Genomic DNA, 25,049 nt, shown 5'->3' on the forward strand with positions numbered 1-25,049 from the left:
GAGAAAGGTTTAGTTGGGGCTGAACTAGGAGGCACTTCCCCATTTTTTGAAGCATGATAGTTAACTCTTCTCACCCTACATCAGCAATGCTGGTTTTAAGTATGCCTTACCCTCTCTGATCCTAGCTAGAGAGGTGCATCAAACAATGGCCAGCCTTTGGCCATCTCCAAACATGGGAGGGAGTTCATCAATTCCACAGTGCTTTACTGCCATCAGTTGGCTTCTCATCTGCACAGCATGAAAAAGGTGGTCCGAAAGAGAGTTAGCAAGTGATGGTGGGGGGAGAGAATCTCAGATGACTGACTGACCCATCATGTGATTCCAACCCAGTCACTGAGATCTTTGACGGAGCTTCTGTTAGCTGCCCCCCCCCCCATGACTCAGTTGCATGTTTCATAACTTCTAGAAGCCATGCATTCTGTGTATTGGGCCCAAGCCTATGGAACTCCTTCCCAACTGAGGTTAGACGGGCCCCCTCCTAGCTGAGAATGCCTTGTTCCAGCAAACATTTTAAGGCAGTGTTTGGTTTTATAATAAGTTTTTATTACCTTCTTACCCCATTTTCTGTTGGCACCACTTAGCAGTGTAAATAATGAAGCAGTATATAAATGTCTTAAATAGAGATAAATTTAATGAATGAATGACTTAGTTGCAGTCATCCCAGGGAGGCCAAATGGCTCCTACTTTAAATCTCATTAGAAACCAAAAAGGCCTCCAGCAACAGATGGTGTTGTTCTGTTTTTAAGATTCACAATGGGTGCCCCACCTCCTCCCTTGCCACCCCCCCCCCCCGTAGACTCTAGACATGACTTTCTTTCAGGTTCTTTTGGTTTTTTATTTTATTTTACCACGTTGTGTAATTTGAGTTTGTGCCATTTCACTTCATCTTACGTTTTTCTCCATTTTCACACTGTCGTATCGGGGCTTGCAGAGGTAGGTTTCTGTCGAAAATATTTTTCCTTTCCCCTTTAAAACCTTAACCGTGGTAGAAAGAAAGGCTGGGGTGGGCAGAGGTGGGAGGACCATAGTGGTATTGGCATTGCCATGTTATTTCCCATGTATTTCCCACTCCCCCCCCCCAAAGTAATTGAATGGAGAAGGCTTTTCTGTGTGCTGCTTTGCTTGACTCCCGGCCATCCCTAAGGTCAAAGCAGGCTACAATAATGCCTTCTCTCATTTATCTGCTGTCTCTCTCCTATACCTCCCTTTGATGGATAAAGAGGTTTGTGAACTAGGACACACATCCACTCCAGTTGGGTGAAGTTAGTGTGCCCATCCAGTTTCTCCTTAGCAAGCCTTCCATTACCAATGGGAACTGGGTGGGGCTTCCCATGGCATCCCTTAGGGTGGTACCTTGTATGTCTAGATCACTAAAAAGCAGAGGCAGGAACAGGCAGGGTGCTGCCCTCTCAATGCTGCTGCCACTTGCCACTTGGACCAGGCAGGCTGTGCAGTCACCCTGCCACGAGTGCACCCATGCAGCCCTACCCTCAGTGCCACCCTGCCCCATCCCAGTAAGCAGGAGCAATGATAGTGTCAAGAGGGTGGCAACATGGCACTGCCCTACCACACTGGCCCTGCCTGAGCAAAAAGCAGCAGCATTAGAGGGAAGGCCATAGCTCAGTGCTAGAGCACATGCTCTGTATGCAAAAAGTCCCGGGTTTAAAACCCAGCATCTCCTACACAAGCCTGGGAATGTCCCCTGCCTGAACCCCTGGAGAGCCACAACCAGAGAGTGCAAACCGTACCAAGCTCCTGGTATCAATAGTCTGACTCGGAATGAGACAGTTTCCTGTGTTCGTAACACTTGTAATAACATTGATTGAAAATATATTCTGAGGGGCTGCCATCAAACAAGCAGATACCAAAAGCAAGGTTCCAGAAGAAATGGTCATCTGTTTGTCTCCTTCTCTCCCCTGGAGCATCTAAGTGAAACTCTGCACAGGTCATCTTCGTACAGCAAATTTCCCTGCTCTCCTAGTGACAGTCGCTTAAGTGGGGCAAGAAAAGGACCATGTAACTTGCAGCATGGCGATGCCACACAACACACATTGAGAATGTTTAGATGTTTGGGGAAATAGAGGCGGATCATATAATTGTAGAGTTGGAAGGGACCACAAGGGTCATCTAGTCAAAGCCCCTGCTCTGCAAGAATCTTTTTGCCCAATGGGGGGCTCAGACCCAGGACCCTGAGATTAAGAGTCTCATGCTCTACCAACTGAGCTATTGCAGTTCTGCAAAGCTGCAAAAGCTGTGATCTAGAGGGTATAAATAAGGTTCCACTCTCCTTCTCTCTCCCTGCTGCCTGCATCTGCAAAGCTGCTATGGGTGGTGGGAGGTAGGGATGCTTTTTGGCTGTCAAACAGAACTGCCTCATATTTTCCACTCCTGGGATTCCCAGTTGAGACAGAGTGGCTGGGATGGTTGCCACTGTCTGCCAGAAGCTGCTTGTGTGGAGAATGGGGGTTTGATGTAGCCAGAAACCACTCATGTATCCCCTCTTCTTCTTCCCTCACCCCAAGTCCTTTGTGGCCTCTCCTGTGTTCTCTTCTTTGTTGCATTGAAGTCGAAAGACACTGGTTTGTTTGAATAATAATATTTCCAGAGATGCCCTGGGAATAATAGACAGCAGTGTTTAATCCCTGACTTAACAGAAGATGCTCCTGTGCTCTCTGGAACCTTCCATCTCACCTGCTCATGTGCTCTTTCTGCCTACAGAACCCAGGCCTTGCTCTGAAAGCGAGTTCTCTTGCGCCAACGGGCGCTGCATTGCAGGCCGCTGGAAGTGTGATGGGGACCATGACTGTGCTGATGGCTCTGATGAGGTGAGGAGCAAGTCAGGTGCAAAGTCTTAAGCAATCAGAGAACACCCGAATTTGCCTGCTTTCATTTCTTGTAGGAGCAAACTTGGGAGCAGGTTAACTCTAGGATAGGTGTGGGGAACTTCATTTGAATGCTGGTGAAGTGTTACTGTAAATAGGCAGGGAGGGGGCACGGAGGGTATAAGAACTCTTACAGTGAAAAACACGGGATGTTACTGGGTGCTTTAGGTATTCACTTATCCAAATAAGGCCTGCCTGGGATTTGGTAACCCTGTTTGCTTTGCTTTCTCCCCACAGAAAGAATGCAAACCTCGCTGTGATCAAGACCAGTTCCACTGCAAGAGCGGTCACTGTATCCCACTGCGATGGCGCTGCGACGCTGATGCCGACTGCATGGATGGCAGCGATGAAGAGGACTGCAGCACTGGAGGTAAGGCCCTTCTTACTCCCTCTTCCTCAGAAGAGGATATCATGCTGGTTTCAACCACTGTGTACCTGCGAAGCATCAGTGCTGTAACGAGCGGCAAGTAACAAGTTACAAGGGTGCTCTCATTTCCCCCAGACTGTATGCAGCCCTTGGCAAGCAGGAGCAGGGTTGCCTCCAGGCTTCAGAAGGCACTAGGCAACACTTCCTCTGTCCGTCATTGGACCCTGAGTGACACTAGTTGAAGGGACTATGGGATGTTAAAAGAGTGATTTGATCCAGGTGTTCGGAATGCTGGGCCAAACAAAATTTCCAAGGGGTCCCCTGCCAGCTGCCAAAGATGCCAGGTGCTGGCACCAGCCCCCCCCCCCCTCCGATCAGGTGGTATGTGGGGCTCTCAGTGTCACACCTTCGCAGTTTCTCCCTCCCTGTCCTCCAGGGATTCAGTGCTTTGTAGGAGGAGGTTTTGTAGCTGATGTGACTGGGCTTCTTTCCCCACTTTGCAGTGCGGACCTGCCCCCTGGACGAGTTCCAGTGCAACAACACCTTGTGCAAGCCGTTGGCCTGGAAGTGTGATGGTGAAGATGACTGTGGTGACAACTCAGATGAGAACCCTGAGGAATGCTGTGAGTGCCTCTGCCCCTCTGGGCGCACCCTCTCATACTCTTCCCTGCCTGCTGCTCTGCAGAACTGAGAAAGTGAAGGGCAGCATCACATGGGGAAGGTCCCCCACCCCCAGGATGAAGATCTTGGGAAAGGCTGAACCTGAGCTCATCCTCTGAGGCCCTTCTTTGTGTACCTCCTCCACGAGAGGTCCAGAAGGTGGCGACATGAGAGCAGGCGCTTTTTGCAGTGGAATGTTCTCCCCAGGGAGGTTTGCCTGGCGCCTTCATTATACGCTTTTAGGTGTCTGGTGGAAATGTTCCTCTTCAAATAGGCCTTTGGCTAATTAACATCCGATGCCCCTTAAAATGTGTTGGGTGGGGCATATTGTTTTGTTTTTGTTCTTGTTTTTAATATGTATTTTGTGTTTTTTTAATATTTTTGTGTTGTGAACCATCCTGAGATCTACGGATGAAGGGTGGTATACAAATTTAATAAATAAAGATAATAAATAAAGACCTATGTGGGACAGTAGCCTGGATCCCTAGACAGCAGCTTCATGTCTTACTGTGTAACCAGATCCTTGCTTGTTTTCTCCAAAGCTGCAATCACAGCCCAGGAATGGAGAAGAGTGATGCAGGATGGGGGCGGGGGGAGGCAGAGGCAGGCAGAGAGGCAAGGCCTGCATTGTCAGCCACCCATACATTTCCATGTCCCTCTGGCTCCCACATTCACGCTGACCATTTGTTTCTGTTTACTGGTGCAGTGAAATTCCAGTGTCCCCCCAACAGACCGTTCCGCTGCAAGAATGACCGTGTGTGTCTCTGGATTGGTCGCCAGTGTGATGGAATCGACAACTGCGGTGATGGCACTGACGAGCAGTTCTGTGGTGAGTGCCTTCCTTGCTTCCTCCACCCTCCCCTGGACAACTCTCCAGTCTTGTGTCACCCGTACTAGTGCCAAACCATAGCTGTAACAGCAGGGATTAAGGTACGGTACTTATTTCCCTCCTGGTGTTCCTGGACTCCCAACTCCCATCAGCCCCAACTAGAACGGCTCATGGCTGCATGGAGATGATGGGAGTTGTAGTCCAACAACATGTAGAGAGGCACTTGTTCCCCATCCCTGTGCTAATTCTTCTCTGAATTAAAATTATGGTTTGCTTTCATATTATGAAAGGGTAAGAATTACTCACATTTCTGGAATGTCTCTGTGTGGTTCATCATTTTAAGCATGCCCAGAGCAATGACTCATGCCGAGGTGCAACAGGCATGGTTCTCTGTAGGCGGGGCTGCTCTGTGCTGTCTTTCTGACTTGAATGGCCCAGGCACATCTCTAAGATTCAGTATCCTGCTCTTTTGGGCGGGAGGGGGAGTTAAAAGAATAGGCAGATGATAACTTTAACTTCACAACACACTCTCTTTGCTTCTCACTGTCATCTCTGCAACCTCTTAGACTTGCCAACCACCAGGCCCAGGAGCTGCAGCCATGAGAAGAATGAATTCCTCTGCAAGAGCGGGAAATGCATCAGTTCTGAGCTTCGCTGCAACTTCTTTGATGACTGTGGAGACGGGTCTGATGAGGATAGTTGCTTGCCGGGTGAGGGGATGAATCGCTGAAGCACACCTTTGGGCAAGCAGAGGAGCTGGTGTTTTGTTTGGGGGTGAAGTGGAGAGGGGGAGCATTATAAGCCCAGTATGACCAGCTTATAATGAGGATGTATGTGGCTTGCCCGATCACAAACATGCTCCCAGTCTTCCTCCTGCTGTTCTCTTGCCTCTTGCCATTTCTGCCCACTGATGCAAGATTGTCTGCTCCCGTCTCCTGCATGCAGATCTCAAGATGCCAATTGGCTGCAAGGCCAACATGACCATGTGTGGCGAAGAAGCCAAATGTGTCCAGACCCCCACATCTGTGTACTGCACCTGCCGCCCTGGCTTCCAGAAAGTGCCAGACAAGAATTCCTGCCAAGGTATTGGGCCAAAAGACAGGTTCTGCGAAGGCCAGAAGTTAGCTGGCCACTAGCGTGAAGTCGCCTCAAATTCTTTGTGAGCCCCTTTGAAGTTGTCTGTGAGATTCTGTGGGTTGAGCCTACAGGAAACGGGTGGCAGCAATAGCGAGGGCTCTTCCAGGTGAGGGAAGATTGAAGAGCGAGATCTAAGTGTGTTCAGTAAATAAAGTTAGGGAAGCCTCAGCATTACATAAAAGAGAAGAATGCGTCCATAGCTGTGGAGGGGAAACCACATGTGGCTGATGGAAGGCAAGGCAAGGTAGTGAGTCAGGCCACCAGACAGCAACAAATGGGCTGATGGCATTCACAATCTGCCAGGCATGCAGGGGCTGTAATTTGAGTTTATTGCATCTTTCATCCTAGCTCCCTGGCTAATGACAGTGACTGTGGACAAGTCAATTTTTGCAATCCGCTATAAAGCAGTAAATTAACACCTGATTGGTAGGGAGCTGCCCAGGGTGAATGCCATCCCAAATCCTAGTGATTATGAGATTCAGCTTGATGAGAATGACGACGACGAAGATGATGGTATTAAATAATTATATATGAGCGAATATTGCCCACAGCCATAGCATCCTTTTGTAGTGCTTGTACAAAAATGGCTTTGAAAAGACAAGGTCCCACTTTCAGGCTCCTGCAAACTAACAATAATGAGATGAGCAGAGCACAGAAAAGGGGGAAAGCCAGAAGAGGCGTTGCTAGGGAAAGTCTACAGGCAGGAATCTGGTTTGGTATCATGTTTGTGGACATTCTTCTGGAAATCTAAATGGATTTTTCTGTTTCCGCTTTTAAAAAATGCATCCTCTTAGCGGAATTGCACCCGAAGGAAAAACATTGTGCCAGAATTGATCCTAAAAGATACACGATAGTACTGGATAAGCACACATCTTTTGCTGTAGTTTTTTTAAAAATAGGTTTTTGCAGAGGGTGGAAGAGGGGAAAAATATATTTTGCTCTCTACAATCGATGCCAAAGTCACTATGCAGTTGGCCCATGTTCTTCAGCCTTGAGTCCCCAGATGCTCTTGGGACTACAACTCCTATCTTTCTCCAGGCGGCTTATCCAGTGATGGGAGTAGTGGTCTGGCAACCCAGAGTTAAAGAACACTTCAGAAGGTGATTCTAATAGCCATAAGCAATTCTGTTGCAGAAGTGTTCATCTTGCACATCTGGATGATGTTGGCACCTCATTTTGGCTTTTTCTATATACTGCAGAAATTGCTTCTATTTGACAGGAGATGATGGCAGGTTGGGACGTGTGTGCTGTTGTTTTGCACAAAGACATCATTCTACAATGTGGTTATTCTCTGTAATTCAGCTTCTGGCATTTGCCTCCAATAACCTTGTATATGTGTCTCCCTTACTCTGCCCAGATGTTAATGAGTGCCTGAACTTTGGGACCTGCTCACAGCTCTGCAACAACACGCAAGGCTCATACATGTGCACTTGTGCCAAGAACTTCATGAAGACCCATCACATGTGCAAGGCAGAAGGTACCAGTGAGCTTGGCTGATGGGAGCTTTGTTGCAGAGGCAATGAAGGGTGTGGGTGTGGGTGTGTACACATGCTCATGATGTTTAAGAGACACATGCTATAAGGCGTTGCTTAGCGTAACACACAACTTCAGGCATGATGCCTCATGGACAGACACTTACGGCCAGAATCTCCAATTCCTCTTCTTTCCAAGTAGATTCCTTCAGCTAGCCAAAGACTCTTCCTGCCACCCTAGTCCTTCCTCAGCTTTGCTCCTAGTTCAGTGGGGAAAGGGGCTGTAATTTATTTTTACGAACCCTTTGACCGCCGTTGAAGGAGCTGCAGGGGAGCCAGCTCAGCAGGGTGAGGCTGCTGCTTGAGGTTTCCCACCTGCCCTCCTGCCTCCGCTACAGTGGTGCCAGTTTCAGGCCAGATCCCACCCCAAATTGCCTCAAATAATTGTTGATGGTGGTGTCACTTCACCAGCGGCAGATGTGGCAGGGCAGGCAGTAGCAGCTGTGGCAGGGCAGAGCAGCCCTTCCCCTTTTCATCTTAGGCAGTGAAACAGGACACACCGCCTCAGAACTGCAGTGATATATTTCAGTGGGAGTGAACTAGAAACAACCTTAACACTCTCATCAAAAACACTGGGAGTTGGGAGTCCTTCATTTTGGCTGGATCATGTCCAGTGGCTGCTTTTCCTACCCCCACCTACCTTCCCAATAGGTAGGGTCAAAGATTACTTAAAATGTGTGCAGTTTCTAACTGGATTGGGTTGTTGTGTGTCTGCCAATTCTCTTTGAGCCTGGCACCCTAAGAATGACCCTCCACCCTCCCATTTTCACGTCTGTGATACATGCTCTGACAGTCATGTCTGCTTTCGTACAAGGCCTTCAGTTCTAGGCCACATCCAAAGATGCTCATGCGTGCAAGTCAGTGGAGCTTCCCCAGAGTTGACTTCGCTGGCAGGTGGACGTCTCAAGTGAGCATGGGGTTTTGGATTGCAGTCACGGTGTGCATCAAAGGGCCCATCTAGACTTCCTTTTGTGTTGTGTTTCTAGGCATGGGTCTGGGCTTTAAAGCTCCATTCCCAAGGGGTTTCTTTTTGTCCTGGTGCTTTACCTGGAAAAACCCATGTTTTACTGCTCAATGAGAGCACTGGCCTGTGCCTGAAAAATGCAGTGCAAAAGGATCTCTGGATGAGCCCAAAGTACAACTTGCCAAAATAAGACAGAGTACGTCATATTGGTGCCTTGCCAACTGCATTATCTTGCCTAACAAACTTCCCTTTACATCACCCTCCTCTCCTCCAGCTTGTTCTCTTCACTGCAGTGAAGTCCCCTCCCATTTTGATACTCTTCCTCTTCCTCTCCAGGGTCTGACTACCAGATACTTTACATTGCTGACGACAACAAGATCCGCAGCATGTACCCCTTCAACCCCAACTCTGCCTATGAACCTGCCTTCCAAGGGGATGAAACTGTCCGCATTGCTGCCATGGATGTGTACGTCAAGGGCAACAAGATCTATTGGACCAACTGGCACACGGGGCGCATCTCCTGCCGTGAGCTGCCATCCTCTGCTGGCTCTAGTGCCTCCAATCGCAATCGACGACAGATAGATGGTGGCGTCACCCACCTCAATGTAAGTGGCAGGCTTTGCCCATGAGATAACACAGCTTTGGGGCGGGGGGGGGGCACTGGAACTGAGGTTGGCCAAACTCTCGGTGCTCACCTTCTTCCTGCAGATCTCAGGGCTGAAGATGCCACGGGGCATTGCCATTGACTGGGTGGCTGGGAACATTTACTGGACAGACTCAGGGCGTGATGTCATCGAAGTGGCACAGATGAAGGGCGAGAACCGCAAGACGCTCATCTCAGGCATGATTGACGAGCCACATGCCATCGTGGTGGATCCGCTCCGAGGGTAAGACAAGACCCACCACAGTTTACTCTTGCAACTCTCTCTTCCCTTCCACACCTCACAGCATGGCTTTCTCTTTCCAGCACCATGTACTGGTCAGATTGGGGGAACCACCCTAAGATTGAGACGGCGGCAATGGACGGGACCCTGAGGGAGACACTTGTGCAGGACAACATCCAGTGGCCAACAGGTCAGTCTGGTCGGGGGGTGTGAGTGTCAAGCCTCACTCATGCTGCGCAGCCACGCCCAGGGCTGCCTCTTTTCTGTATCAACACACCACAGTTTCATTGATAGCACTGGGCAAATTTCCCAAACGTGGGAACGTCAGAAGTTGCCTTGTGGCTGTTAGCTCATCTCCTTACATTGCCTCCTGTTTCTTGCAGGCATTCCCAAAGCTTTCTGGCACAGGGATCTCTTTCCCAGTTCTGCTTCCTTAGCTCTTAGCTGGACCTGACCCAGGGATTGCTAGCTAGGGATGATGGGAGTCATAGTCCAAAAACAGCTAGAGACCCAAGTTTGGGAAACCCTGTCTAGGCTAAGGGCTGCTTAGTCTTTGACTGATACACCACCAGAGAGATTAGGAGGGTTGGAAAGTCTCGGCTCCTCTGCTTGGCGGGGGGGGGGGCTGCACACCTTCCTAAGCAACAGGCTCCATATCCTTTGGGAAGCCCACATCATACTTTTGACACTTAAGGCATATATATGGTCCACAGGTCACCATTGATACTCACTCATAAATTGCTGTTGTATGCCTGCAGGTCTGGCTGTAGATTACCATAACGAGCGCCTGTACTGGGCTGATGCCAAGCTCTCAGTGATTGGCAGCATCCGGCTCAATGGCACTGACCCAGTGGTGGCCATTGACAGCAAGAAAGGTAGGTGGTGGATGCAGGGGGAAGAAGCTTTGGGGAAGCCATGGGGTGGTGCTGGTCTCGGTGCGCTCAGTCCCTCCATAGCTCTTCCTCCACCTCTAGATCTGAGTTCCCAGTGCCCTTTTTTGCTTTTGGCAAAAAAATAAGGAAGACCAAAGGGGCAGCACAGTGATCATGGTTAGTCCCCTTAACACAACCCAAAGCAGCAGCTGTAGTGCTAGACCCACCATCCTCCCCCCTTCAGTCTCCTTCCACCTTTTCCTAGAGAGAGGCATCTTGGTCCCATTGTAGTATTGCAGCTGGTGTTGAAATAATTAATGCAGAGAAGAGCTTGCCACTTAATGGGCTCATTATTAAGAGAACTTGGGAGTGTTTTTATCTGCCATTCCCACAGGATTCTGAATCCCTTGCCTCTCCACAATGCCCCCAAATGGGAAACATCTTCTACCTGCCCACCCCTCCACAGCTCACCTAACTGAACTCAAGATCCTTCCAGTATCCTGAATTGTGTGTCCATTAGCAGAGCTGTACAGCCAGTTTCTAACACTGCTTCCACCCCCCCCCCCCCAGGGCTCAGCCACCCTTTCAGCATTGATATTTTTGAAGACTACATCTATGGCGTCACCTACATCAACAACCGCATCTTCAAGATTCACAAGTTTGGTAATGGGTCCGTCACCAACCTTACAGCTGGACTCAACCATGCCACCGATGTGGTGCTGTACCACCAGTATAAACAGCCAGATGGTTAGTATTGCATGTTGGGGCATCAAGCCTTCATACAGCTTAGGTAGGTTGCAGGTGGGTGGGGCAAGTGTTGGACTAGGAAGCTCGGCGGTGTTGGGCTGTCCCGCGAGGAAGCTGCCTCTGCAGCTCCCTCATGCGCTGGAGCCTAGTGGAGGAGAGCCATGGCAATGCTGCCGCCACCTCTCCTGCCCCCAGGTCAGGCATAACCTGGGAGTGGAGCTCTGACATGGCAACACTGGACCATTGCCAGAGCCCAGCAGAGGAGAGGTGTGGCGATGCTGCCACCTCCTCTGCCGCTTCCAGCCCCGGATCAGGCCTGACCCAGGAGTGGAGCTGCGGCCTCCTCAGCTCCCTCGCACACCAGAGCCCAGCGGAGAGCATCCCTTCCTTCCCCAGCTGCCACTACCCCAGCCCTGAAGGCCTGGCCTGAACGCAACTGCCCTCCTCACAGCTCCAGCCTCAATGAGGGAGCCTGTCATGTGGGCATCTGGTTGCGCACGCTCAAAAAAATGTGCCTGGGGCAGCGCCGCCCCCCCCCCCCCCCAGTCTAGACCTCTGCTTCATAGCAAAAGAGGGTAGGACGTCATGTTGAGGAAGTCATGCTAGGCCAACTTAGGAGACCGAAAGTAGATCTGAGGTTGAAGAGATAACATGGAGATGCCTTTGTGAGTCTGAATCTTTCTTTTAGACATGGGAAGGAATAGAGATGGCTGCCCAGGCAGGTAGCAAAATCTGCTTCCTTGGGGACTTTCCAGCAATGGTTGGATTTTTGCCAGGAATGCAGGTGCATGGCTGGAAAGTGGACAACAGAACCGTTCATTTTCTGCAATCTGCATTAATTTCTAGTTGCAATGCTGTGCTCAGTAACATGATTTTGCCTGAATGGATGCTCCGCAGTACAACTTCATAAATCAATTAACACAGCAGACACAGCAGTTAGTTAAACTGGGGGCTCTTGATGATAAGGGGACATGGTGGCAAACTGATGTAGAAAATATGGCAGGCATAGGCAAACTCCGGCCCTCCAGATGTTTGGGACTATAATTCCCATCATCCCTGACCACTGGTCCTGTTAGCATCAGGAGGGCTGGAGTTTGCCTATGCCTGAAATATGGCCACAGTGGTCACTGAGCCAGGAGAGAGCAGGCTGGATAGCAGAGGGGCCATTCAGAAACCAGGTGAGGAAGAGGCAGTTCAGAGGCTGGAGAGTGCAAGCTTGAACTATTGCCTCTCGTAAGTTCTCTTTCAGACCATATTTTGAGAAGCAGAGGGGCTGCCGTCCAGCAAGAGCCTCTGCTGAACTCTTATTGCTTGGTGTCTTTCCTCTCCAGTGACCAACCCCTGCGACAGGAAGAAATGTGAATGGCTCTGCCTCCTGAGTCCCAGCGGCCCTGTGTGCACCTGCCCCAATGGCAGGAGGCTGGACAATGGCACCTGTGTGCTCGTCCCCTCACCTACCGTCTCACCTGTAGGTAAGTGCTTACACATGCAGAACGAGGCACTTCCTGCCTTCCTCAACCATACTGCTTTTGCCCTCTACTAAAATGCCTTCTCTTTTTAACCCCTGGCCCAGGAAGTGAAATCTGCACTTTGTTCTTTTCAGTTGACTGTCCTCAGTTCCCAATGCTGGCAGCCCCTGTGACCTCGTGAGTCACCATCAGTTTGTTTCGAATATACTGGCCACGTTATGCCTTTGGCTGCCTCTGGGTTCATATTTCGGAAGCTGGGCACACACTTTGTATGAGGAAGCTCCCTGTTCCGGTCCCTGGAATTTCCAGTTTAAAAAAAAGATTGGGTGATGTGAAAGACTTCTTCTCTTGAGACCCCAAGAAGCTGCTACTTGACAGAGTAGACAATACTAGGCTAGATGAACTTTTTCTGCTTTCTGAAGATCCCACTTTATACAGGCACTGGCGCAACTGGAACCCACTGTGTTGGGTTTTGTCCGAGTGGCTGGTGTTTGTTGTTCTTCAGGAGAAGCAACCAGGAAAGGCAAAAACTTAGTGCCAATAGCTGCATGGAAATCTGACTCTGTTCCCAGGGCAGCAACGAGTCTCTTTCCTGCTCCATTTTTCATTCACATCCTTTTGTCTGCTTTGGAGAATAAGTGATGTTAAGTTCCTTCCTGCTTGTGGACTCACTCCATGCAGCTTACACACTGAAAATCCTACAGGGTACCCTGATGAAAACGAGAATGAAAAACTTCAGGCACATAATTAAAATGAGCAAATAGGGATTACATCCTACAACCAAATCGGCAGTCACCAATCACTTTTTTAAAATGAAAAATAGAGGAAGGAGGTTGAGCCTGAAGAATTACCTGCTTGGGCAATGCATCCCAGTGGATAGGGACCTCTACTGAAAAGGCCCTGTGCTGCTTGTGAACACACACCTTGCCGCAGGGCCTCTCTCGCAGATATTGTAGGACATGAAATTCCCATTATACAAGGAAGAAAGCTGCCTTTCACCACATCATAGTATTTGTCCATCTAGTATTGTCTGCTCTGCCCGGTGGTGGCTCTTCAGGGACACACAGAGCACTTTCACTTGATTCTAGTATCTGATCTTTTAGTGGAAGATGCCAGGGGTTGACCCTGAAACCTTCTGCAAGCAAGGCATGTGCCCTTCCTTGAACCAATTGCCATCTGCCCTCCCCACAACATGGGAGAGGTGAGCTGCTGTGAACTCCCTCACAGATTCTTGCTCAGATCCAGTGATTCATGCCTAGCCAGAGGTTGGCTTGCATCATCGAGAGGTAAATGCAGGAATTATTACTTGAGGGCTTGTACAGTAACCAAGGGATACAGTGTAAAATTCATATGCATCCTGGGGCTATTCAGTTTGAGGCTGAAACAAAACTCCCACCATATAAACACTCTTTATTTTATTTATTTTTGCTTTTCATAGACAATACCTCCTCCCAAATCTATTGTCTCCTTTGGAGATGGGGGAGGAATAGACAAATTCCTCTAGGCTTCATTGTGTCAAGCTACATGAGCTATTCTCTTGTGCTCTCCAAAACCCCATGTATACATTGATGGCTCTTGTCGGGAATAAATAACACTGAGTAAGTGAAGTTAACTCATTATTAGAAAAAACCAAGGCCAGCTTAGGAGTGACAAGCCTAATGAGCACAGCAACTCTTTTCGCTAGGTCTTGCCCTTATGAGGCAGTTTTAGAGCTAACAGTCCCCACCTCGATGTTAGAATTCCTGCTCCGTGATTGCGGTCATGGGATTGTTGTCTTTCACCTGACAGTGTATGTTTTGACTCCACAGAGTGGGAAGTGATGGAGACAGGATGTTTGTGTTACTACGGTCCATGAAGTGGGACTATTGTCCTTTGTTCTTTCTCTTTGCTGTCTGATGCTATAGAGAGAGGGAGCCATGTTGCAATGCTCCGTTGAGAGCTTTCCAATCCTGAACAGTAGGATTGTGAGCACTAATCTGCTTAGAAGACACACTAACAATCCAACTGTTCAAGATTGGAAAGCTCTCAAGCGCATAGCATGTTATCTGAGAGGTACTATGCACTACAGATTCAGATTCACTAATCTGAAGTCTGGAGGTCTTGAGATTTTTGCAGATGCAAGTTTTGGAAGTGACACCACAGATGGTACAAGCACTTCCAGGGTGTGCTACATGTATGACCAGTGTCTATTTGGCTGTGCAAGAAGCAGACAACAGTGAGTCTGAGTTCTTGTGAAGCTGAACTCAATGCACTCTCATATTCACTTATGGATTGTGAATGGTTGTTACAATGGTTCAGGACGTCAGGGTTAATGTGAAATGTCCTATACAGGTTTACCAAGACAACAGGTCCTGTTTGGCTTTGCTAACTTCAGAGAGTTGCAAGCAAAGAACCAAGTACTTGCAGATAAAATTACATCGTGCAAGGGAGTGTCTTCGGAAAGGAATCATTCAGGTGTCCTACATGCCAGGAAACGAGATTCCTGCAGATCTGTTGTCTAAAGTTGTTTAACAGGGAACAACTTCAGATTTATGTACAGCGGTTGCAGTTAGGTTGAAATATTGTGCCATAGGTTACATGGAAAGGGGGAGGATGTTGGGAAGTTCCATTCCACCTTAAGGAGTAGACATGGGATTGTTATGTGTCACATGTCTGTTTACATTCCAGCACAGTTTGCTGGGAACTTCCTTTGTGTGTATAGCTTTTGCTTTTGACTCTCTCTCTGAGAAGATGCAAGAGAGACGACATGTTTTCTTTGTCCTGATTTATGCTTAATAAATCTGTAGCTGTTAGTATGTTTCCACAAGCCTCATGCCACTTCTGTTTGCGCAGTATGTTCTGCTAATATAGTGTGCTCAGGCTTTGAAGTCTGAGTCACTGATTTATGTCGCACCAGAGATCGGGGGATCGTCACGGCTGGAAGGGCTAGCCAGCTGGGATGCAGCTGGGGCTTAGCCAGCTGGCTTCCCGACCCCCAAAGGATGCCGACACTCCCCATAGCTGACTAAATCTCCTCCTTCCCCAGGATCCTTCCCAAGCAATCTGAGACTCCGCCAGCACACCTCTCTCTGCCTCTCCCTTTTCATTGCTCTTCTGGTCCTGGGAAACCAGGAGGAGCTTGTTGCAGTAGGAGGGAGAGACCTGGCTTCTTCACCAGCCTGACCCATCTCTGCCTCTTGGTCTCCCTCCTCTCCTGCTTCCACCTCTGCGTCTGATTCTCCCTACTCACTTAACCCTGTTGCCTCTCCAGCTTCTGGCACCCCCTTCTCCCAGTTTTCTCCCTCTTCTCTGCCTAACCCCTCATCGTCATCCCACCACCAATCCTCAGGCTTTGAGCCTTCGTCTCTTGGGGGGTTCCCCATCTGGTGCCTCCCACTATTCCTCTGCATTCAGCCAGTCCGTGACAACACTAAATAAACTATAAATAATAATGAGTCTCTCACTCACTTTCTTGCCTGCTTTTCTTTTCTCCTCTCCTGTAGTTCCAGCCACCGACACCTGTGACCTGGTTTGCCTCAATGGTGGCAGCTGCTTCTTGAATGCCCGCAAGCAGCCCAAGTGCCGGTGCCAGCCGCGCTACATCGGGGACAAGTGCCAGCATGACCAGTGCTCTGACTACTGCCAGAATGGGGGGACCTGTGCTGCTTCCCCATCTGGTGAGTGGGGTGGGGTGCTTGGAGAAGGTGTAGCTTAGGGTTGGAGTCAGGGCAGCGGAGGAGACACGAGAACCAAGGAGATCCATTGCTTCAAGTGCTGAAGTTAAAATTCAGCATCTGATTTTCTGCATGGACTTCTGCAAAGTTGTGTTAATCTGTTTGTGGTTTGAGACTTTTCAGCTCCCTATTGTTTGTGGTCCCCCCCTCAAAAAAATTTGATCTCTGTTCCGAACTGAACTGGAGCTGAGGGCTCATGCCAGCAGCAGTTAAACAGCTGTGGGGAACCTGCAGACTCCAGGCCTAATTGAGACCCATAGAAGGCCATTTTCCCTCAGCCAGGATCATCTACACCATACTTGTCATCAACTTTGGGGGAAGTAAAGCTGCAGTCGTCATTCGAGGCCTTTCTTTGTGTATCTCTTGCACAAGAGCTCTAGTGGGTGGCAACACAACAACAGGCCTTTTCTGCAGTGGCTCCCCATTTGTGGAAGGCTCGCCTGGCGCCTTCATTACATATCTTTAGCCACCAGCCGAAAAAAAATCTCTTCAACCAGCAATTCTGGGCTGCATCAATAGGAGTATAGCATCTAGATCAAGGGAAGTAATAGTGCCACTGTATTCTGCTCTGGTCAGACCTCACCTGGAGTACTGTGTCCAGTTCTGGGCACCACAGTTCAAGAAGGATACTGACAAACTGTAACGTGTCCAGAGGAGGGCAACCAAAATGGTCAAAGGCCTGGAAACGATGCCTTATGAGGAACGGCTAAGGGAGCTGGGCATGTTTAGCCTGGAGAAGAGGAGGTTAAGGGGTGATATGATAGCCATGTTCAAATATATAAAAGGATGTCACATAGAGGAGGGAGAAAGGTTGTTTTCTGCTGCTCCAGAGAAGCGGACACAGAGCAACAGTTCCAAACTACAAGAAAGAAGATTCCACCTAAACATTAGGAAGAACTTCCTGACAGTAAGAGCTGTTTGACAGTGGAATTTGCTGCCAAGGAGTGTGGTGGAGTCTCCTTCTTTGGAGGTCTTTAAGCAGAGGCTTGACAACCATATGTCAGGAGTGCTCTGATGGTGTTTCCTGCTTGGCAGGGGGTTGGACTCGATGGCCCTTGTGGTCTCTTCCAACTCTATGATTCTATGGTGTTTGGCTGATTAACATTCTATGTTCTATGGCCTTTAAAATGTGTCTGTGGGGGAGGGGCTATTTTGTTTTGTTTTATTATGCATTTTGTGTTTTCATTTTGTATTGTTGTGTTGTGAACTGCCCTGTGATCTTCAAGTGAAGGGTGGTATACAATTTTTAATAATAATAATAGCAACAGCAACAACAATGCCACATGGTATAGTTGAGAGCCTTAGAATGTGCTGCCAATCGTTCTTTGTATCTGCCTTTTAAATATGCCAGCCTGCAAGGGAGACTTGTTTTGCACTTAGGAGCTCCTTCGTGCATCCAGTACCTGCTGAAAGTGGCCAGGTGCAAATGCCGCTGGAATCTGAGCTCCCCATTTGAGCTGATCCCTCCCCAAAGTGTGACTCCAAGCTTAAAGCCAGAGGTGCAAGGGAAGAGTTATGAGCCCACATGGAGAGTGCTCCCAATTCTTCCCTGAAGCTGAATCATGTGGTTGGCAGGTGACCCTGCCCACTGGCCTGGGGGGGGGGGGCAGATCCAGATCCATAGCTCTACACCTGCAGTAAAGGAAAAAATGGATCCCAGGGTAACAAAATAAAATTTCTGCCATCTAAAGATTCTTTGTCAATTTATTTGTTTGTTTTAGTAAAACATATGTACTTATAATCTCCCCAAAGTTAAACAATAAAATTAAGATTAAGATTAGGATTAAGTCCCACAGGGCTAGAAAGGCATCTGTTGGGGATTCTTCAGCTGAGATTCCTGCATTGCAGGGAGTTGTACTGGATTGCCCTTGGGGTCCCTCCAACGCTACAATTCTGTGATTCTATGAAATACAAGAGTGGTGAAATATTCTCCTGTCTGCCATGTTCCTGGATCACCACTTCCCAGGAGATACCATATACATTCAACTGGCTGTTGGGTTTCCTCAAAGATCTTGTTATGCCTGTGGTGGGGGAAACATGTGGTCTTCCAGATGTCACTGGACTATAACTCCCATCATCCCTGACCCTTGGACTTGCTGAATGGGGCTGGTGGGACTTGAAGTCACAACAACATATGCAGGACAGGTGCCTTTTGTTGGCTGCAGCAGTCCATGTAGCCTTAAGTCAGTGATATGGGCCCAGCCCTGCTAACGATAACCTGCGTTCTGCCCTTCCCCCCCCCCCCCAGGGATGCCGACTTGCCGCTGCCCCAACGGCTTCACTGGCTCTCGGTGCAACAAGCAGCTGTGCACAGACTACTGCCTCAACAACGGCAGCTGCACCGTCAACCAGGGTAACCAGCCCAACTGCCGCTGCCTAACTGATTTCATCGGTGACAAGTGCCAATACCGTAAGTGCCTGCCAGCTCCCAAGGCCACAGCAGACACTGGCCAAAGGAGGAAATGTCAGGGAGATCGGCCAGATTTTTTAGTTTCTTAGAATATAAATCACAAAAACAAACAATACAATCCAAGAGTAAAGTGAAAACCTATTTTCAGAACTACAAATGATCAAATCATTTAGTTAAAAAAACAACGCCTTGGCAGTCAACACTGTTATAGATCAGAAAACTTGCCCATACCTTTTTCACTGCTAGAGCTTATAAAACAATCCTTTAAAACTTGTTTGCGTCAACCAGCAACTGCCTGATTTGAAATCACCTGATAGACCTTCTATAAAAGTTACACAATCTATTCCTGGGTGAAGCGCATGAAAAGGGCAATGAGAGGGGGAGTCTAGCACACAAGGTCTACAGTGCAGCCTCATCTGCATATGCCAAGACAATATTAAATAATTTACTGGTCACATATTCTGTGTGAATCATTTGAAATCTTAGCTGAATAAACACATGTCTGACGACAGGGGAAGCTTGTTAATTCCTGCAGATAAACATCCCATTTATTTTCTGATTTAATTTTAATATACCAAACTGAGGACATTGAATCCTTCATATATTCAGAATCCCTTTGGGTATCTTCAGCAAAAATAACATTGCAGGGGAATCACTGTGTCTTCATTTCCATCTAATTCCCGTGCCCCATCTGTGGGATGGCTCTCAGAAAAGCACTTGAGAATTTGCCCCTTTTGTGATTGATTTTTTTAAAATATATTTTTTTATTGTTAAATAAATGAACAAATGTTAAATAGACAGTGCAACGGAGATGAGGTTTATGAACCCTGGCGTATGGTAGAGTCTCAGGACCTTGTTCAGGAACGAATCCTATGTCTCGTGCTCCATCATCTTTTCTGTACCCCTCAGGCCAGTGCTCCAACTTCTGTGAGAACAACGGTGTGTGCCAGCTGACTGCCGCTGGAGCTCGCCTGTGCCGCTGCCCGCCATATTACTATGGTGACCGCTGCCAGCATAACAAGTGTGACCGCTGTCTCAAGGGCAATTGCTCCATCATCCAGCAGACTGGCAACGTCAGCTGCACGTAGGTGCCAAGAGTTGCTTGGGGGTTGGAAGAAGAGGAGGTCTGAGATGGTCCTGAGAGATAGGCATCAAGAGTGCTTTGGGTCCCCTGCCCACAGAGGCATTGGAGAAGCACCACACAACGCAGCTGGCAGGGGGAACTGGACAGTCACCATGGACACCCAAGTGGCGAGGAACCAGGATAGGGTTTTTGGGGAAACAAGTTGGGCTGCTGTGATGTTGCAGGACACATTTGTGGGGCTTTTATGTGGTCACACAGCTGTCTTGTATCCTTTCCAAGGGGACACCATGGGAGTCCTATCCAAAGTATCCCTGGCTGTTAAGTTGTGAGGGGTCTCCTAGATCAGTTTCTGTGGTTGGTGTGTTAGGGGTTGGGACAGGATCCCACAAGCAGAACTTTAAAAGATGGGAGCAGGGGTGCTAAGTTGAGGTACACGCAGAGGCCGTGCTGGAGAGAAGGCCTGTTTCCGGGGGGGGGGGGTGTTAACGCTCCTACGGTAGGAAGCTGCTGGGGATAGATAGGCTAGTAGGGTGGGACTTGTAACTGGTTGTGTTTTACTCTTTGGGCAGTAGCAGAGGGAGGGAGAGGGGGAGTTTCTGCCACGTTGACCGCATCTCCCTTCTACATTGCAGCTGCCCTGATGGCAGGATAGCCCCCAGTTGCTTGACTTGCAACAACTACTGCTACAATGGGGGCACTTGCACCATGAATGCTGAAACTTCGATGCCTGAGTGCCAGTGAGTTTGGAGGGGAACGGGGGTGAAGGGAAAGGGGGTGCATGCCTGCTTACTTTCAATGAGACAAGTCTTCACCCAGCTTCCTATCCTGTGCTCTCCTAACTCACAAATTCCAAGCCCACCTCCATCCTAAGACAGGCATGCTCCTAAATAACCTGTTTCCTTGAATTGTGTAGTTTTCCTGCTGTCCATCTCATGTGACCTGCCTGCCATTTCCCCTGTTTTGCCCCATAGGGAAAAGGGCCATAGCTCAATGGTAGCGCATTTGGCTTGCATGTAGAAGGTCCCAGGTTCAGTCCCTGGCCATCTCCAGATAGAACTGGGAGAAACCTCTTTCTGAAGCTCTGGAGAGCCACTACCAATCTCTGTGGACAATACTGAGATGGACCCAACTCAGTATAAGGCAGTGTCTTGTGTTCCTTCCAAGATGGGCTTTGCACGAGAGATACTCCTGCATGCTGGATTATGGCACAATCTGCACACCCTTCCCTGTATCTCATGAGTTCCATTCAGCTACTCCAGTGTTCTCCTCAGCATAATCTGTTCCCTCTCTCTCTCTCTCTCTCTCTCTCTCTCTCTCTCTCTCTCCCTCTCCCTCTCCCTCTCTCTCTCTCTCTCTCTCTCTCTCTCTCTCTCTCCCCCTCTCCCTCTCCCTCTCCCTCTCCCTCTCTCCTTCTCCTCACACCACTTTATCAGCATATTCCTCGCCCAAGGAAGTTCTTGTTTGTGTCCATCCCACAGCCACAAACACCCACCTGCCTTTTGCTTTTCAGGTGCACATTGGAGATGACAGGGGAGCGCTGTGAGAGATCTGCGAGCAACGAGCAGCAGAGCAACCGTATGTAGAGTGGGGGCTCAAGGGCAGCCACTGTAGGGGTTGATGGGGGGCATGTGAGTGTGTTAGGTGGATGTGGGCTGCAGCTGGAGAGAGTCAGGGAACACCTGTTCATGCAGGGGTGGTGACTTCTCCATCCCAGCCAGAGGGACATGGCCCATGGCATTCTGGTCCTTGAGGCAGTATACTCACATGGTTATTCCCTTCCTCACACAGGGGAACAATCCACTCGGAGGCTCCCCCGCATGTCTTGTTTAAATGAATAGGAAGCAGTGATCATAAGAGGAGCCCTGCTAGATTCAGCAGGACACAAGCACAGCTCATGCTCCCTGCAACTCTGCCTCATAGGCTGGAGGCAACATGGAGACACCTTGGCTAGAAACCATTGATAGACTTGCCCTCTGTGAAAGGAAGCACATGGTTGTGTTCTCGTTCAGCTCTGTTTGTGCAGAAGAAACATCTCAGCGGATTGTGTCCTGTGGGTCAGCTCTGTCTCCCTGCCACTCTGCTGCCCTCAGTGGCACATGAAATCTGCCTCCTGGCATGTCCACCTTGTGAGAAATGTGCCCATTTATTAAATTATTTGCAGGCCGGGGCGGGGGGCATGCAGTAGGCACAGGAGCTTTTTAGGTCCAGATTCCACAAACGTTTGTGCGTGTCCATTGTCAAGGCGAAAAATACTTGGCCTACATGTAAACATCCCAGAAATGCTGCAGGATAGAAAACTTTTTTACTTTTTAAAAATTCATGGATAGGCTTACATTCTATCAGTTTATCAAGTGAAATGTCCTCTGTCTTTGTGAAGACATTTCACTTGATAAACTGATAGAATGGATAGGCTTACATTCTATCAGTTTATCAAGTGAAATGTCTTCACAAAGACAGAGGGAGCTTCCGGAGGCGGCGCGAAGGGTAATGGCTGCCCTTTCCTAACTGGGAAGGGAGCTCCGCGCAAAGACAGAGGGAGGTCTTTGGTGTATTTCCTAGCTAGAGGTGTGTTGGTGGAGAGTTTTCCAGATTGCACCTTTTTCTCTTCCCTGTACAGTACTAGTGAACGTTTTCCATTCACCTGCACCGAAAACTGTCTCTGTTCATTATATTTATACCTTAACCTTTCCTCCAAGGAGCTCAGGGTGGCAGTCGTGGGGTTTTCTCATCCCAGCCCCATTTTATCCTCACAAGCTACCCTGTGAGGTAGCTTAGGCTGGGAGATGATATTAACCGGTCAGAGGTAAACTGAGTGGAGATTTGAACTTGGGTCTCTCCCGTGCTAGCTTGATAAGCTAATCGATGCACCACACTGGTCCTCATTTGGACCTAGAGGGAAATGAGATACCTTTGCTTCTTGGAGATTTGAGTACATCTGTATCCATCTTGCCCAGAAATGGAAATATATATGCAGACATAAGGGACAGGCTGTGCATATTTAGTGTTGATGAGATCTTTGCTCTGTCTTGGGGTGTGGGCTACGAGGGATGGTTCCTAGTCAGTGACCAGTGTTTCCCCACCTTCTGTAGGAACCGTGTCCATCATCATCCCAATCCTCCTCCTGCTGCTGGTGATACTGGTGGCAGGAGCTGTGGTCTGGTACAAGAAACGGATTAAAGGGTAAGCAAAGCACTCAGAAATGGTGACTGTGGGTGGTGTTTGAGCGTGTTGCATATCTACTGCCGTGGAGATGGAACTTTTAGATTCTGTATTGCATATTAAACTAAGCCAGACTTCCTCTTGCACAAACACAAAACCTCCTCTTGGCCCCTCACATCCCATGATGTAACCATCCATGAACAGGGAATGAATCTTGATCGTGTCCGTGCTTCAACCTGCTGCAATTCTGCTTCTCATTGCTGAGGCCACATTCGTCTTGGGTCATTTGTACACCTGCCTCATGTCATGGTATATTTAGAGCCCTAGTGGGGTATCTGGGTTCTCTGTGGGAGATGTGTGTGGATGAAGCTGCCCTGCCTGTTGCCCTCTTGGATCTTTTTTGAACTCTCATGGTTCCCAAGAACATACTAAGGGGTCACACCCATAAAGAGGGGAAACACATTTTCAGCTCAGCATACAGATCATCAGGTCTGCTGCAGTTCAATAGAAACACATGGTGGGATACTCAAAAGTTTGGGCTAGTAGAGGCAGACCAGCTCTGTCCATGGCCAGTGGCCCTGATGGCTAAGATGGAAGTAAACAAGAGACCAATTTGCACCTGTTTTCAGCATAGACTCTGCCGGTGAACTGCATGCTAAATCTAGTTCCGTTCAGTCAGGGATGGATGCAGAATGCTGCTCATCAGCCTCCCATTCCAATCCCTTCATACCTTGGTACTTTATCCTGAGTCAGACCATTGGCCCATGAAACCAAGTACTCTCTACTTGGATTGACAGTGACTCTCCCATTACTCACACATATGATGTCATAATCCTTTCTACTGAGGGCAGGGCTACACCATTACAAAGGAAGCCTGGGGTTCCATCGTGCTCTGATTTCACTGTAACATAAAGTGGGGTAGGGAAGGATGCTTAACTTCCCTCGGCTGCTAGTTCTTTCCTGCAGATGCACTCACTTTTTAAATATAGTGGGGGGTTTTCTGGAGGGGTGTATTTGCATACAGTAATCAGTAGATGCAGAAGACATTAAGCACCCCCCCTCCTGCCAATGATTTCTTGCAAGTGCCCCCCCCCCCCCTCATTAGCAGTTGTACAACCTTGGCATTTGCTGAGAACAGTGCCCTGAATGTCTAGTCACTGCTGCTCCTCCCCACTCTGAACAGCATGATAAGCCCACCTTGACCTCCACTTCATCCCTGTTCTTCCTCATCCCCAGGGCCAAAGGCTTCCAACACCAGCGCATGACCAACGGTGCCATGAACGTGGAGATCGGCAACCCCACCTATAAGATGTACGAAGGGGACCCCGACGCAGATGATGTGGGGGAGCTGCTAGATGCTGACTTCGCCCTGGACCCCGACAAGGTTTGGAAGCGGGAGCAGGGAGACAGACTGACATGCAAAGGCTGTTTGAGGTTGCTTTGGAGAAAGGACTCCAAAGTCCTCTGGAGGGGGAGAAGGGAAAAGGAGTGAACAAAAGCACCTGGCAGGGGCTGGAAGGCAAACGTGGCAGAGTGCACAGAGGGAGTTACAGAATGAATAAGGTAGATCCCAAGATAAGGCCAGCTTGGAATCAGAGGATCCTGGGGACCCTTTGCGTTGAGGGTGCTGAGCCTTTTTGAGGCCAGGGCCCCAAGAAGACACATCCTTCACCAAGCCCAGGGAAGTTGTTTTTAATCCTAGCGTGTATCTGGTTCTGTCCCCACAATTTGGGCAGCCAGCAACAGGCTTGCAAGTCTTGCAAAATTATAAATAGCTAGTGTTTGTCTGATTCCACAAAAGCAAACAATAAACACTGCTCTCAGAAGATGCTTTGATTTGAGGTGGTATCACCTCTGCATGTGTTTTCTTCACAATTCAAACGTGGTGCTTCTACAAGGCCAAGTAACTGATGAAACTCTTTGGCACTAAAGACCAGTGCCAGGTGGAAAGCTTCATTGTTAAGAGATCACAAGCACACCCAGGGAGTCGCGTGTTCACCTTCCCTCTCTGGAGCAAATTCCTTCCTCCTTGCCCTTGTTGGCCTTAACTAAGGATAGGTTGAAGTACTAGTTGAGGCATCCAGACTTAGTTTTAGGGGGTGGGGCAAAAATGCCCCCTGAAGGGGGTGGGCAAATTTTAAGAATGTTCAGGGGTGGTGGTACTACCTTTGAAGAAACCAAGGACCTTTTTAATCATCACCAGCATCTTTTACCAAAAAGAAAGCACCTTGCCATCACTTGGTGCAGCGACTTAGTTACTCTGCTTTGCTCCTTGGACAGAATGCCCCTAGGAGTAACGTTTTGCCCCCCTTCAGAATGGTAGTTTTTTGGGCAGCTGTA

General features: G+C 48.8%; 1 protein-coding gene across 6 annotated transcripts in view; it reads left to right on the forward strand.

The window, feature by feature from the left end:
* The window catches only part of LRP1 (LDL receptor related protein 1), a 317,737-nt gene extending 292,928 nt beyond the window's left edge, over window positions 1–24,809 (forward strand). For 4 of the 6 annotated variants that reach the window (XM_083729139.1, XM_083729138.1, XM_083729137.1 and 1 more), the window contains 20 exons: window positions 2,719–2,825; window positions 3,120–3,252; window positions 3,753–3,872; window positions 4,616–4,738; window positions 5,305–5,448; window positions 5,684–5,821; window positions 7,233–7,352; window positions 8,708–8,976; window positions 9,080–9,258; window positions 9,339–9,445; window positions 10,014–10,130; window positions 10,698–10,874; window positions 12,206–12,346; window positions 15,826–15,999; window positions 18,305–18,466; window positions 19,376–19,550; window positions 20,183–20,287; window positions 21,061–21,125; window positions 22,640–22,730; window positions 23,946–24,808. In XM_083729139.1, coding sequence (XP_083585265.1) covers window positions 2,719–2,825; window positions 3,120–3,252; window positions 3,753–3,872; window positions 4,616–4,738; window positions 5,305–5,448; window positions 5,684–5,821; window positions 7,233–7,352; window positions 8,708–8,976; window positions 9,080–9,258; window positions 9,339–9,445; window positions 10,014–10,130; window positions 10,698–10,874; window positions 12,206–12,346; window positions 15,826–15,999; window positions 18,305–18,466; window positions 19,376–19,550; window positions 20,183–20,287; window positions 21,061–21,125; window positions 22,640–22,730; window positions 23,946–24,201 — 2,903 coding nt within the window. In that variant the 3' untranslated portion in view covers window positions 24,202–24,808. Of the gene's footprint in view, window positions 1–2,718; window positions 2,826–3,119; window positions 3,253–3,752; window positions 3,873–4,615; window positions 4,739–5,304; window positions 5,449–5,683; window positions 5,822–7,232; window positions 7,353–8,707; window positions 8,977–9,079; window positions 9,259–9,338; window positions 9,446–10,013; window positions 10,131–10,697; window positions 10,875–12,205; window positions 12,347–15,825; window positions 16,000–18,304; window positions 18,467–19,375; window positions 19,551–20,182; window positions 20,288–21,060; window positions 21,126–22,639; window positions 22,731–23,945 lie in introns of all 6 variants that reach the window. The other 2 variants (XM_083729135.1, XM_083729134.1) reach the window with 1 other exon arrangement.
* Window positions 24,810–25,049: the final 240 nt, after the last annotated feature.

Source organism: Podarcis gaigeae (genome assembly GCF_964106915.1).
Source record: "Podarcis gaigeae genome assembly, chromosome: 2".
NCBI classification, from domain to species: Eukaryota; Metazoa; Chordata; class Lepidosauria; order Squamata; family Lacertidae; genus Podarcis; species Podarcis gaigeae.